The sequence below is a fragment of the Ornithorhynchus anatinus genome, chromosome X1, assembly GCF_004115215.2.
Source record: "Ornithorhynchus anatinus isolate Pmale09 chromosome X1, mOrnAna1.pri.v4, whole genome shotgun sequence".
NCBI classification, from domain to species: domain Eukaryota; kingdom Metazoa; phylum Chordata; class Mammalia; order Monotremata; family Ornithorhynchidae; genus Ornithorhynchus; species Ornithorhynchus anatinus.
In genome coordinates this window covers 117,345,973-117,360,645 of record NC_041749.1, presented here as the reverse complement: position 1 = coordinate 117,360,645, position 14,673 = coordinate 117,345,973, and the positions used below count along the sequence as shown (strand labels likewise).

Genomic DNA, 14,673 nt, shown 5'->3' with positions numbered 1-14,673 from the left:
CTCCCCTTTCACTCACCCCTCTTACCTCCCTTGGGCCTGGGATCAGGGAGCAGGGAGCAGGGTGGGAGCTGAGAAATGGGAAATGGAGGTGTGGAAAGGTGCAGAAAATGAATAAATTGAGCACAAAAACTTTAAAAAAGTAAGGTTTTATGTCATCAACATGCATGAGGTAAGTAGGGACTATGCCAGGAAGTATGGACTTCTATGCTAAAGAATGGGCATGTCCACATGGATGACCACACAGTCCTCCACAGCCAAGTTGAAGAAACTGACCGTGATGGCCACCTCTTGGACAGCCCCTCTTTCCCTGCACCGAGTGCCCCTCCTCCCTGGACCTCCGCTGGGCACATGATGGCCTGAGATGTTGCTCCCGGTGTCCTGCTCAAAGGGGCAGAATTTCTGGGGCCAGGAGAGCTGATGTTGGGAGGAGGGGAGATCTCAGTCTGGCTAATGTGAGTAGGGAAAGGGATGATTCAGAAGAGCCAGACCACAGTCAAGGCCCAGGGAACCCAGGGGGCCCACACAGTTGGAGTCAGCAGCCGGCTCTGCTTCTTCCTGAGGATTTAATGGTGTCTGAAGGGGTGGGAAATGTTTAGTCCAACCAGCACTGGGGTCCGATCCCCTGTTTCTGGGCGTTTACCCAGCAGCCCTTTGGGCCTCGGAGCCTCATACCCCTGTGGAGAGAGCTTAGTGTCCGGAACCTCTGCAAAAGAAGGCCAGGTCCCTGTTAAGAGAAATCAACAGATTCCCGGGCCTGAACCAGCCCCTCCCCAATCCTCCACACCAACTCTCCCAAATGCAGATGCCAGGAGAACCCGGGACAGTCAGTGCTGCTCCTGGCTGCGTGGTAGAGCCGTCCTGGAACAGCAGAACCTCCCATTCCTGGGGCTTCCAAACCATCAACCCTGGGCCTAGGGCAGAGCTGCCAGGAAAGACAGCAATGCTTAGGCCACGGAGGACCAAGCTCACCACCTACCCCAGAGGCCAACGTCGTCATAAACTTCTGTTTCCCTGAGGAAGAGGATGGGGAGACATGGTCAGAGGGCATTACCTCCCAGCTCACCTGGCTAGTTCTGGACAGGCCTGATCGGGGAAAAGGAGCCTAGTCCCACAAGGCTTCGGTCACCTGTTCGCTGTACCTCAATCTAGTCTCTCTCGCCGTCAACCTCTCGCTCGTGCCCTCCCTCCGGCCTGGTACTGCCTCCCCCTTCATGTCCGAAAGACCGCCACTCTCCCCATCTGCAAAACCCTATGAAAAACACATCTCCTTCAGAAGCCTTCCCTGACCAACCTCTCACAGCCCCACCCTAGTCTCCTTCCCGTCTGTGTCACCTATCCGCTAGGAGTTGCGCTCCCCAAAGCTCTTTGATAATCATCTGGCCCCCACCCCTGCAGCATTTGCATACATACCTTTAAACTCTGCTGCTCCCCCACCCGTAATTTTAAGGTCTTTTCTCCCTCACTAGATTGTCAGCTCCTCGAGGGAAGGGAATGTTTCTACCAACTCTACTGTAATGTACTCTCCTTCAAGGGCTTAGTGTAGTCCTCTACAGACAGTAAGTGCTCAGTAAATACAAATGATGGATTGGTACTCACAGAGGGAGCAGCACCGCTCTGGGGATGTAGCCATCTGCAACAGAGAGCAGAGGGGTGAGAATATTATTATCATTATGATGATGATGATGATGATGATGGTGATATTGATGAATCCCTTAATATGAACCTACCATTCTAGACTGTGAGTTCCCTGAGTGACAGGGACCGTGTCTAAGTCCCAACTGTATATTCTTCCCCAGTGATTAGGACAGTGCTCTGCTCACAGTAAGGACTTAATAAACATTTAATCCATACTATTACTACTACTAAGCCCTGGTGTAGATACAATCAAGAAAATCAGATTGGGCGCAGTTCTTGTCCCATACAGGGTTTACGGGCAAAGAGGGAGGAAGAACAGGTATTTTATCCCCATTTCACAGATGGGGAAACTGAAGCACAAAGAAGTGAAGTGCCACTCCAGGACTAGAACCCAGGTCTCCTGCTGGACTCCCAATCTCCCAATCGTACACTTCTTCCACTAGGCCATGCTGCCGCCACGCTGTGGCCTCCCCTTTCCTAGCCCGGGGCCCCAGCTCAGCCCACCCTCCGGCTGCTGGGGCCTGGAGAGGCCCATCCCTCACGTACATTTCCCTTGGGAATCTCGGCACAGGATCTGCTCGCGACTGGTAAACTGGATCACATCCAGGATCTCCCCACGCCTCAGTGGCAGGTTCTTGCCCCCTCCTCTCCGGGAACTGGCACTGGGGTCGATCATCATCCGGGTCAGAGTCACTATGTCCCCCTCAAACTGAAGCCAGAGAGACACGTCAGCACATACATCCCCACCCTCCCTGCCGCCCAATTTCTGGTCCCTCAACACTCCCCACCATCCAAACTCTAGGCCTCTATCCTCTCCCTTGCCCCGGGTCCCACCACCCTCTCTCCCCATCCTCTCCATTCTCAGGTCCCCTGGTCACCACCTCCACTCCCCCTCTCCACAGTGTGCCCAGGCTCTACCTTGCCAGGCTCTCATTCCCTGACCTTGAATTTCTTGCGAAACTCCTTCTCAGCCTTCTCCTCTTTCTTACACTGCTTCGGGTTCTTCTCGTTTGGCACCTGGCCCTGAGGGAGATGGGCCGCCCTGCCAAGGTAAAAGAGGTTCCTTTAATCTCCAGATGCACCCCTCAAATAGACAGTTGGGGGCAGGCTCTGCTGTGACACCTCAAAATCTAGGTCTTCAGTTTGCAGGGCCAGAACCCTAGTTGCAGAGGCTTCCCTAGTCATTCATTCAATAGTATTTATTGAGCGCTTACTATATGCAGAGCACTGTACTAAGCGCTTGGAATGTACAATTCGGCAACAGAGACAATCCCTGCCCAATGACGGGCTCACAGTAGTTCCGATCCTACCTTGATGCCCTACTTGGACCCTTCCCCTTCCCACTCCCCTCATTGCTCTCCCCTTTCCCCACTCTCCCTGCTTGATCTCTCGCTCACTCTCACACACAGAGGTGTTACCGTTGTTTCAGCAGGGATGGAGGTAGAGGTAAACCCTTAGGGGTCTTCTCGGCACCATGTAGCTCATCTACAGAAACAAAATGCCTGGGTTGGGGGAGGGAACCCTGCCTGCTCGGTCATCCCCTCCCATGAGACAGGACTGAAGTGGCGATGGAGGAGATGGAATAGGTGGGAAATTGACCAGCACTAACTGGATGGATACTTCTGGGTCCCACCATCCAACACTGTTATAGCCTCTCGCCTGGCTGGCCTTCTGGGGGTTTCCCCGATCCACCTTCTAAGAGAATGCTCTCGCCTCGCCCCTTCTTCCACACACCCCCTTCCCTGGTGCTCAGGGTCCCTGCTCCCATACTCACCCTCCCTGGCTCTACTCCTCTTCAGCGTGGGACTGGGATGGGCCTGGGGGAGCTCTGCACTCTTCCTGTCAAGTTCTGCAGGTTCCACTTCATCGTAGATGTCATCTGGAGATCTGGGACTGGAGATGGGGTTTCAGGGGAGACTGAGGTAGGAGCAGACCAAATGCTGGGATGCAGGGAGAGGGAAGAGGGTAGAGTGGGGAGAGCAGACTTTTCTGGCTGATTCTGGTCCCTGATGTTTGGGTTCCTGGCTGTCTCCCCTTCCCTCTCAGGGCAGTAGGACTCTAGCAGTCACATCACAGACTCAAACCCCAATCATCCCTAGTCAGTCTCCTCTCCTCCTCCCCATCTCCCTTCCCTGGCCCTCTATGTGCTCCTCTCTGCACTCCACACTCCCTGGCATTCACTGACTCAGATGGTGGTGGGGAAAGCAGGGGTCAGGGTCAGATTGACCCCAGGGGTTCAGCCATAGTAGTAGTAATAGTATCCAGTGGAGAGGGCACGGCAACAGGACACAAGAGACAGGCCCTCTGGTCCCTGTCAGCTCTGGATGCTAACGAACGCCTCCCATCCTCCCATGCACACCACCGCCCCCCGTTCCCCACAGTCCTGGTTCTGAGCCCCTTCCCTTTCCACTCCCCATCAGACACTTACCCTGTGAGCAGCTTTGTGGGTGGGGTCCCAGCAGGGATCTGGACCCGTGGGAAGTGGTGGGGCCCCAAGGCTCGGCGAGCTGGGGAGGGAGGAAACGAAAGGAGAGCTGAAGGGAGAAGAGCAGAGGAGAGGAGAGCTGGAGTGAGAAGAGAGGATGGGTGGGGCCCAACCAGGAGTTTTTCCTAGGCTGGACCTCGGAATGAGGACCTAATTAGGGTTAGGGGTCCTGGGGATTCTGGGTGATCAGATGCCAATTAGAAACATGCCAATGACATATATGACAATAGGCGATTTTACAGTCAACCACTTCACCACTTTTCCTGGGAGAATCCGAGAACAGGGTCCTCTGTTCCCTTTGGCCCTGGCTTGGCCCCAATCCTAAGCACTTGCCCAGAGCTGGGATGGAGTTGGCAATGGGAGCCCATATCCTTGAGGAAGTGCACAGGGCCCTTCCCCCCGCCACCCACTCCATGAGGGCCAGAACACCCACCTTTCGCCTCCTGAGCACGTGTGTCCCTTGCCCTCCGAAAGCGTTGTAGGTCCACTGGCCCAGGAGGGGGTGGAGGTTTGGCTGGCCTGGGCCCCAGGCTCCTCTCGCTGGGCAGGGGTCTCCGGCGGGGGGGATCCGGTCCCCGTGGCTCTAGCCGGGTCCTTGGGGATCCTGATGGTGGAGAGGCTTGGGGTGCAGCACCGGAGGTGAGGGCCTTAGTTCCGAGACCCCGGTGGAATTTCCCCACAGGCTGCTGCGGCTTTGACCACACCGGTGGCCCAGGGGGTGGGGGGCCTGCAGATTCCCTTGGGACGCCCCCTGCTCCCTTCAAAGCCTCAGATGCCACCTGGGCTGTCAGGAAGGCGGTTCCCGAGACCACAGTCCCTCTGGTGACCTGGGGTTTCTGGGTAATGACTGGTGCTCTCCGGGAAGCCGGGGCCAGTGGGTTGGGGTCTCTGGGGGCCTCTTTTCTTGGCAGCGGGGCTTCCCGCTGAGCCCCAGGACCCCCAGAGGCAGGCCCCTTCTCCAGGCCAGCTCTTGGCATGGGTTGAAGCTTGAAGCCCAAGGTGGGGAGATGGCTGCCCGGGGGCAAGGGGGGTTTCTTGGGTAGCTCACTGAACTCGGACCCTGGGGACTGGAACCTCGCTTTTAAATTCTGGAAGTCCTCCCGGCTCTCCTGTGAGACACAGCCATGGACACAGGGTCAGGGACCCAGGGGTACAGAAATGGGCGGGGGTGTGCACACAAATACATACACAGACATGCACGCACAGAGTTAGGAAGACACAAATGCAGATGCTTGCGGTCTGAGGGGGCCAGCAGCAGCGGGTAAGATGTTCCTTGAACCAGACATGTCAACGCTGATGGCCCAGGACTGGGGAGGCTGAGATGCAGGGGACGACTGCAGAGGTTACCACACCCTCGGTACCACCCGAGGAAGGCTGGTTGGGAAATAGTTAGGAGGGCCCAGGAGGGACTGAGACGGAACAGGAATCGCAGCTTTTCTTATTGCTCCTCCCATTTCTAAGGCATACTAAGGTAGAGGGCTTTGGAGAAAGGGGAAGGAGACTGGGGGCCCTGTGGGAGTGATGAGGCCCCATAGGAGATTCCTTCCTCTCCCTCCACCTCCCCATGCCCTCTCAACATACTCCATGTCCTGGGGGCTTGAGACCTCTGAGGTCAGGGAAAATTCTGTCTGGCCCAGTTGGTTCTGCAAAATCAGTTAGCTCCCTCCTGGCCCCACCGGAATTGGGGGGTGGGAGAGTCTTCAGAGGAAACCCTCAACAGCCCCCAAATCAGATCGAGGCCTGCCCTGCCCTCTCCACAGGGGCCCAAAGGGGCACAGAAGATTCCTACCAGCAGCACCTGCTCCAGGGAAGCCATTCAGCTGTCCCCTTTCCAACTTGGGACCAGTCCCTGAGCTCCCATCTCCCTGCGCAGCTGCAGCGTGGCCTAGTGGATGGAGCATCGGCCTGAGAGTCAGAAGGGCCTGGATTCTAATCCTGGCTCTGCCACTGATTGCTGGGTGACCTTGGGCAAATCACTTAACTTCTCTGGGCCTCAGGTACCTCATCTGTAAAATGGGGATTAAGACCGTGAGTCCTGTGTGGGGCAGGGACTTTATCCAACCAGATTATCTTTTATCTACCCCAGTGCTTAGTACAGTGCCTGGCCCATAGTAAGCACTTAACAAATAACACAATTATTATTATGATTATCCCCTGACTTGGGTGGGGACAGTTGGAAAGGGGTGGAAGGGGAACTTGTCCCTTTGGAGTGAAGGCAGCTCGGGGCAGGACGTAGCTACCCACCGCCTAGCTGCCGGGGGGCGTTGAGAAGCCCAGCAGTTCCCAGGGGCAGCCAGAGCCCAGCCCCCAAGACTCCCCATCCTCCTTCATTTGGGCAAATCTCCCCCAGGGTCCCTCATAGGCATGGGTCTCTCCCAACTTGCGTTTCTTTCGGTCTGTCCTGCCTGTCTAGTTTGTGGGTTCCGTCTGGGTCTTCTAACCAATCAGCATTGACAGTAATGCAGAATGACCCACACCCCTTCCCCACCTCATCTCAGGTCCCCTGGGCACTGAAAGGGTATCCCTTTCTGTCCCATAGTTTATACGGAGTCTGGTGTCACAGCTCCACCCCAAGACCAGTGGTTTTAGGCTGAGAAGCCCTATAGGGACTGGGGCATAAAGGGTCTGTGTCCCCCTGGGCCTTTCCTAACTCCTGGGGGTCCCTGCTCTGGACACACTCTTCCCCTTGGCATTTGAATGCAAATGAGTCCACTGCTACTATACCTCTGCCCAGCCTTAGGGTGCTACCAGATCTCTGGAGGGAGGGTGCAAATGCTAGAGTGATTCAGGGACTCGTCCCTGGGGTCTGGAGGATTGGGGCTGGAGGTTACTCACCATGTCCCTGAAGTGGGGGCCGCTCCCTCCTCTGGGGCTTCCTCAGCCAGAAAGGTTCTCTCCAGGGTGTGTGGTTTCCTTCCCAGGCTCCACCACCCAGCAGGGCCACTGCTGCTTTCAGGACTCCAGGATAGCAGCTCTGGGCTGACGCTTACACTTCTGGGCTGACTCCAGGAAGTGGCTGTGGCTTCCAGTTACAGCACAGATGGTAAGACAACAGGAGGAGGAGGAAGGAGAAGGGCAGGGGAGGAGGAGGAAGAGGAGGAGGATCAGGAGGAAAAGGAGGAGGAGCAGGAGGAGGAGCAGGAGGAGGAAGAAGGGGAAGAGGAGGAGCTCCCCTGCCTGGAGCCAGGTAGAGTGGAGAAATCGTGTCCTCGAGAACTGAGTGGGCAGGCCAGGACTTGGTTCCCAGGACGATCTTGAGGAATGGCCCAGGCTGGGTACTTCGGAAGCACAGGGCACAATATGAAACATGCAAGAACTTAATTGGTTAGGACATTTATTAAGGATTTACTCTGCACCAAGCATTCTGCTGAGGGCTGAGGCAGACCCAAACATGATAGATCAGGCACAATCTCTGTCCCACATAGGGCTCACAACCTAGACCAAGAAAGACAATGGTTACAGTGGAACGCAAACAACAAGCCACAAAGTCCATCGACAAGGTAACAGACAATTTCAAGACAAGAAAAAGAATAGGTCTTGGAAGGGTGAGGTCTCAGACTCCACACAGTTCCAGACGCACAGTCCTAGTTACAAATCACTGCGGCCTCTCCAGTCTTGTCAAGATAGTTTACTGGCACTCAGTGTCCTGTGGAGATGGGGGTGCTGGGATGGCACACCCCGAGCCGAGGATGACACGGTTCCTGCCCACCCTGGGCAATGCCGGGAATGGGGCTTCCAGCGCATGGCGACCTGATGTCCTGCGGTGCTGGAGGAGCCTGGTCCAGATGGTGGCAGCAGATCCGAGTCCCAGTCTTAAGTGAGCTCCAAGCCACAGGTGTCTCAGTCCCTGCCCACCCCTGGCCGCGCTGGGAATGGGACTTGTGACACATGGTGTCCTGCAGAGCTGGAGAACGTGGCCACAGCCACGGGCTTCCCAACATTCTACAAGTTGGAAAGACAAGACCTCCTGCCAGTGCTCTGGGGAAGAGGCTGCCAGGAGCCTGGACAGCCTCGCTCCCTTCAGGACAGTGAACCTAGACACTCTGGTGTTCCAGGAGCTGCCCAACCTCATGCTACTGCTTCATCCTCCCTCAGCTGGTCTGGAGAAGGAGCTGCCAGCAATTAATTGGGCAACAGGGCAGACCCACAGTCTCTAAGAAGCTGGAGGTCTGGGGGGTCCCAGATGGTCAGCTGGAGCAGGCGAGAGATCACTACTCCAGGGACAGGAGGAGGAGGCAATCCACAAACACTGGCAGAGCTGGGTATGAGGCAGGGCACAGGAGAGGGGATCCCAAGACATTGTGGGGTATCCACTAGGTGTGGGTTGCTGTTCACTCCCAAACCAAAGCAAATTTGGCCTAGTGGGTTCAGGTGGTGGGCTGGGTCAGTATACAAGGAGTCATACAAGGTTAAAAATGTGGAGGAAACAGAAAAACAGGCCCCAGAGGCTGTGGAGACAAGAGCACAAGCCTTCCTCTAGGGCTGGGAAAGGCAGAGGCTGGTTGAAGGAGAAAGATTACATAGAGGGAGTACAGACCTTGAACCCCCATCCAAAATGGGGTTACAGCCTAGGGGGAAATAGAGCAGAAAGGAGAAGGCTGAGTGAGCTAACAACACGCTACGGTGGGACGTCCAGGAGGGCAACCATCAAAAAGCTCCTGCTAGTATTATATAGGCTCGGTGAGAAAACAAACCCCTGGGCTGGATGAATTGCTGGTCTGAGCCAGAATGACACTATGCATGGTCTTTGGTGCAAGGCTACAGTTCAGAGAGCAGGAGGGGGACACTCCAGAGGACGGACTCTCCCCACAAAGATGGGCTTTGTGCCACTGATTAGTACAGGCCACTACCAGCTCACTGCCCAGAACCAATCAATCAGTGGTACTGAGCACTTCCTATGTGCAGAGCACTGGGCTAAGCATTTTTTGAGTTTTTTCAAATAGTATTTAAGTACTTACTATCTGCCAGGCACTGGCACAGGCACTGTATGAAGCACTGTGTTAGATACAAGCTAATCAGGTTGCCCCACATGGGGCTCACAGTCTTAATCCCCATTTCACAGATGAGGTAACAGGCACAGAGAATTTAAGTTGCCCAAGGGCACATAGCAGATTAGTGGCGGATCAGGGATTAGAACCCAGGTCCTTCTGACTCCCAGGCCCACGCTCTATCCACTAAACCACACCACTTCTCATAAGTTCTTGGTAGAGTCCAATACAACAAAGTTGGTCAACACGTTCCCTGCCCATAGCAAGCTTAGAGGGAGAGGCGGACATTAATACAAATAATTTAAAATATAAAATGTATAGACCACTGTCCATTTCAAAGGGAAGCTAAAGTCAAGAAGGTAAGTTATGCTCACAGCTATTTTAAGATCAGCTGCCTGTGACCTTAGGAGGAGAGGGGATCCAGTCAGAGTTGAGGCAAGTAAAAGTCAATAAGAACTGCCAACAGGGCAGACTTAATGGCAGTTGGCTGAAGAGAGGGGTGGTACACTGTCAAGGTTTCCAAATTATTAGAAAACTAAAACTTGCAGTCAGTCCTCTGGCCTGCAATGACTAGAGGGCTCAAACTTAGAGGACTGACTAAACAAAGGGTTTAGATGATGGGGTCTCTCTTTGGAAGGCTGACGCCTAAATCTTCCAGAAAAAAAGAAGCTGTTTCTAAGAAAGGAAAGTAAAAGGAAGAGGAGAATTCCAGCTGTACTCAAGGATTTTCATATTCCACATAACCTATGGGGTTGGAGCAACACATACTCAAATCCTCATCCAAATTCAGAGCCCAAATACCTCCCTTAGGGACCCTTCTGTCCTCTGGGGACAATTCAGCCTCTTCATGCCACCACTTTTGAATATAGCCCTGTGTCACTGGGGGGCCTGCCTGGCCTGGGCCATTTCAGGATGCTTGGAGCCTTAATCTTCAAGAAAAGATTCTACCTGAACTCACGCAATATCTTACTCCACAGAGCCTACAGGGCCGGAGAAGCACATATTCACATGCTTATCAGAATCTGGAGCACAAGGACTTCATTGGGGATCCATGTCACCTCTGAGGGGTTGTACACACTCTGTACACTATAACGTCCGGGGCACCCCTGTGCCTTTGGGGACCTGCCCAGTTTTTCAAAGCAGAGGAAGATAGACATGGGTTATTCTACCAGCCAAAAAAGGGCACCTAAACCCCAAAGTGATGGGAAATTACTACAGAGTTTCTACTGTGTTTTGAAAACAGAGGTATGCCCTCTTCCATGCATCCACTCTTCACTGGCTTTAATCACCTATCCAGAGAAATAAGAACCTCACTCAAGGAGAGATGCAAATGTGAGATTATTTCATATACCCACACTTCTAATGTCCTTTGTTAAAATGCCTTTAAAACCTGCAGAGTGACTCTATCTTCATTCATGTCCTTTATCTCCAACTCTCTCAATCCCCTGGCAATCTGGTTTCCTCCCCTTTCACTCCATGGAAGCAGCCCTAAAGTCACCAGTGACCTCCTTCTTGCCCAATCTAATGGCCTCTACTCCACCCTAATTCTCCTCGACCTTTCTGCCTCCTTCGACACTGTGGACCACCCCTTCTCCTGGAAACAATCTCTAACCTTGGCTTCACTAACACTGACCTCTCCTAAGAATCTCTCTGGCTGCTCTTCCTCAGTCAATTTCAGAAACTCCCAGTCTGCCTCCCACCCTCAGACTATCCATGTCACCTCTGGGAGGTGGGGCACCCCCATCTGTCCTTTGGGGGTCTGTCTCATTTGCACCTTTCTGGGAGGAGGCAGCCAAGAGCTTTCAGAGAAAGGGGGTTGCTTCTGACAGGTAAACAATGGGGTGCAGACTGCCTAAACTATGTCAGATTAGATTACAGCCATCCCTGGCACCTCTATTTGATCTTCCTTCACTCAGTTGAAAGGTTTAATTGACGGCAAGGTTATGAGACTCCTTTTTTTTAATGGTATTTGTTAAACGCTTACTATGTGCCAGGCACTGTTCAAAGCACTGAGGTAGATATAAGGTAAATCAGGTAGAACAAAGTCCATGTTCCACATGGGGCTCAAAGTCTTCAACCCCATTTTACAGAAGAGGTCACCAAGGCACAAGAGTAATAATAATAATAATGTTGGTATTTGTTAAGCGCTTACTATGTGCAGAGCACTGTTCTAAGCGCTGGGGTAGACACGGGAATCAGGTTGTCCCACGTGGGGCTCACAGTCTTAATCCCCATTTTACAGATGAGGGAACTGAGGCACAGAGAAGTTAAGTGACTTGCCCACAGTCACACAGCTGACAAGTGGCAGATCTGGGATTCGAACTCCTGAGCCCTGACTCCAAAGCCCATGCTCTTTTCCACTGAGCACTTGCCCAAGATCACACAGCAGTCAAGTGGCAGAGCCAGGACTAGAACCCTGGTCTTTCTGACTCCCAGACTGGTGCTCTAGCCACAGACACCAAGGAACAGAGAGAGTTTCTGGAAAATCTAAATCGGAATCTTCTCTGTCCCCAGGCCCACTGCCCCTGCTACTGGGGGGGGAGGTGTTCTGTCACCCGTTGTGCGGAGATGGGTTCAAGGATCGATGCAGTGAGAGGGAGAGACCCAAGGGTCAGAAAGGCTGAGCCACACAAAATTTATTCAATGTGGAAAACTGAACTTCTCTTTCAGGAGGAATACGCTTATTTTAGTGAGTCATACGTGGCCCACTGAACTTTCCTCTCGGGAGGAGTACATTCATGCTTTACTTGCTTGGGACGAAGCACCTAGCCCCTGACCATGAACACTTCACACTCAGGAAGGATTCACTTGCACAGGACAAAGCAGCTAGCATCCAACCGCAGACTCTTTCCTCTTGGGAGGAATCCACTTATGTGTTACACACATATGGTGAAGCGCCTAGCTTCCAGCCCCTCAGAACGCTCAGTGAGACACTCACCTGTCCCATGGCTCCTCACTTGGAGCAGAGGGGCCATACCACGCAGGTGACACACAGCCGGATGCTGCAAACCCCAATCCGCTGCCCAGAATGTCGGGGGCAGCAGGTGTTTATCACCTTCCATTTTTGTCTCCTCCATACCTTATCTGGTTGGCATGGGGGCAAGGGACACCCTCTGTATTCCTAGCCTGGGATCTCTGTCTAGAGGTTTTGGTTGCAGGGGCGGTGCCCCGCCCGCGCTTCTGAGTTCTGCTTTGCTAGCTCGGTCAGTCACCAGCTAGACTCTGTCCTCGAGATGGTGGGTACCCCGGTTCACCCTGGAACAGCGGCCCAGACTGGGGTCCACTTCGGGGGTCAGCTCTAGGTTCACCCCACAGACGTTTCTGTTTTGGAAGAAACTGTTGCTGCTCCTGCGATAATCCTGCGTTCCTTCCTCCCCAGCTTCACAGAAAGTCCCTCCTCCTGCCTTCCCAGCTCTTCCTCCTGTTCGCCAGATACAGAGACCTAGTAATTCAATATGAGAGATAGATTGTCCTAAAGACAACCATCTTGAAGTTCTTGAATTACTTCACCTGAATAACACACCATCGTGAAAAATGCTCCTTTCTGGGAGGGCCTGCCTTCTGACCTCTAGGGAGCTGTTCAAACTCTGTCAACACCATGTCCCAGCATAGCCTTCCACTTTTGGGGTCTGCAGGTCTGCAAGACTGAAGGATGCTGAAGCCTAAATCTTCAACAAGAGAGCACTTGAGTGGAATTCAAGGATTCTCTTCCTCCAGGCAGCCCTCAAGACTGGAGCAGAACACACTCACATCCTTCTCTGAATTTGGGGCCCAGAGGCCTCCTTGGCTAACCTAACCCACCTCAACGAGGTTGGGCAGACTATGCATACTAGCATGTTCCAGGATCCCCCTGTGCCTTTGGGGGCCTGCCCCTTGTGGGAGGCTGCTCCCAGGAGCTTTCAGAGAAAGGGGGCTACTATTGAAATGAAGGAAAGGGAATAAAAGAACATCAGCCAAACCCAAGGATTCACTTACTCCAGGCAGCCTACAGGGCTGAATCAGCACATACTCACATCCTGGTCTGAACTGGGGGCACAATGACTTCTTTGGAGACCCACATCACTTCTGGGGGGCTGGGCGGACTCTGCAGGCCAGCATGGCCCAGGATACCCCTTGGGTCTTTGTGGATGTCCCTCATTTCCTATCTTTCTGGGAGGCTGCAGCCAAGAGTTTTCAGCGAAAGAGGGTTGCTTTTGACAATGAAAATGAAGGAGATAGAGAGAGAGAAAACTTGGACTGAACTCAAAGATTCTCTTCCTCCAGTCAGCCCACAGGGCTGGAGCAAAACATACATCCTTCTCTGAATCCCAGACCCTTCTGACTTCTGAGAGACTGTGCAGATTCTGCATGCCGCCAATTCTGAGTATACCCTTGTGACGCTGGGGGCCTGACTAGTCCAGTCCATTTTAGGATGCTTAAGTCTAAATCTTCCAGAGAAGAAACTTCAGCCTGAACTCAAGGATTCGTTTACTCCGCTCAGCCTACAGGGCTGGGGCAGCACATACTCACATCTGGGTCTGGATTTGGAGCACAAGGGCCTCTCTGCCTACTTACGTCACCTCTGCGGGCCTTTGCAGATGCTGCACAACACCACGGGCCCAGACAGCCCTGTGCCTTTGGGGAACTGCCTGGCCTCTGCCTTACTGGGAGGCTGCAGTCAGTGGCTCACAGAGACAGGGGACTACATTTAACTGAAAATGAAGGAAAAGGGAAGAGAAAACTTAAACACAAGGACTCTGTTACTCCAACCAGACTACAGGGCTGGGGCAGTACATACTCACATCCTTGTCTGAATCTGGGGCATAAAGGCCTATTGGAGACCCATTTCCCCTCTGGTGGGCTATACATATTCTGCAGGTCACCATGTTCCAGGATACCCCTGAACCTCTGGGAGCCTACCTGACCTTTCAAAGCAGTGCAAGATATTCATGAGTTATCTTACCAGCCAAAAAAGTTACCTAAATCCCAAATTAATGGCAAATTACTACCACAATGTTTCTACTGTGTTTTGGAAACCTGAGAATGCTCTCTTCTATGTGTATACTATCCACTGGCTTTATCATCTGTCCAGAAAAATGAGAAAGAACCTTACTCAGAGGAGCAAATGTGATCATTTATAAACTCTGACTTCCAGTATAATTTGTTAAAATGCTTCTAAAAGCTCCAGAATGACTCTATCTTCATGTATGCCCATTTTACTTATCTCCAACTCTCTCCTCGACCCCCTGCAATAGGGTTTCGGCCCTTTTCAGTCCATGGAAACGGGCCTCTACGGTCACCAACGACCTCCTTTCCAAATGCATTAGTCTCTATTCCAGGCACTGTACTAAGCACTGGGGTAGATACAAGCTTGTCAGGTTGGACACAGTCCCTGTCCCACATGGGGCTCACAGTCTTAATCCCCATTTTACAGATTAGGTAACAAAGGCACAAAGAGGTGAAGTGACTTGCCCAAGATTACAAAAACAGACAAGTGGCAGAGCCGGTATTAGAACCCAGGTCCTTCTAACTCCCAAGCCCACGCTCTAACCACTAAGCCATGCTGTTTCTGTTCCCCTCTATTCC

The 14,673-nt window shown here is 52.9% G+C and overlaps 1 protein-coding gene across 2 annotated transcripts; it reads right to left on the bottom strand.

The window, feature by feature from the left end:
- Positions 1-130: 130 nt before the first annotated feature.
- On the bottom strand, positions 131-7,155 carry PRAM1 (PML-RARA regulated adaptor molecule 1). 2 transcript variants are annotated; one of them, XM_029050029.2, is made up of 10 exons: positions 6,956-7,155; positions 4,554-5,229; positions 4,064-4,169; positions 3,410-3,528; positions 3,054-3,120; positions 2,578-2,677; positions 2,182-2,344; positions 1,597-1,630; positions 977-1,011; positions 131-703 (listed from the first exon to the last, which is right to left on the bottom strand). In XM_029050029.2, the coding sequence occupies exons 1-10, from the start codon at positions 6,956-6,958 to the stop codon at positions 564-566; spliced, it is 1,443 nt and encodes a 480-aa protein (XP_028905862.1). In that variant the 5' UTR covers positions 6,959-7,155; the 3' UTR covers positions 131-563. The 2 variants fall into 2 exon arrangements, with proteins under 2 accessions (XP_028905862.1, XP_028905864.1); XM_029050031.2 differs by having other exon boundaries at positions 507-703; positions 4,064-4,142.
- Positions 7,156-14,673: the final 7,518 nt, after the last annotated feature.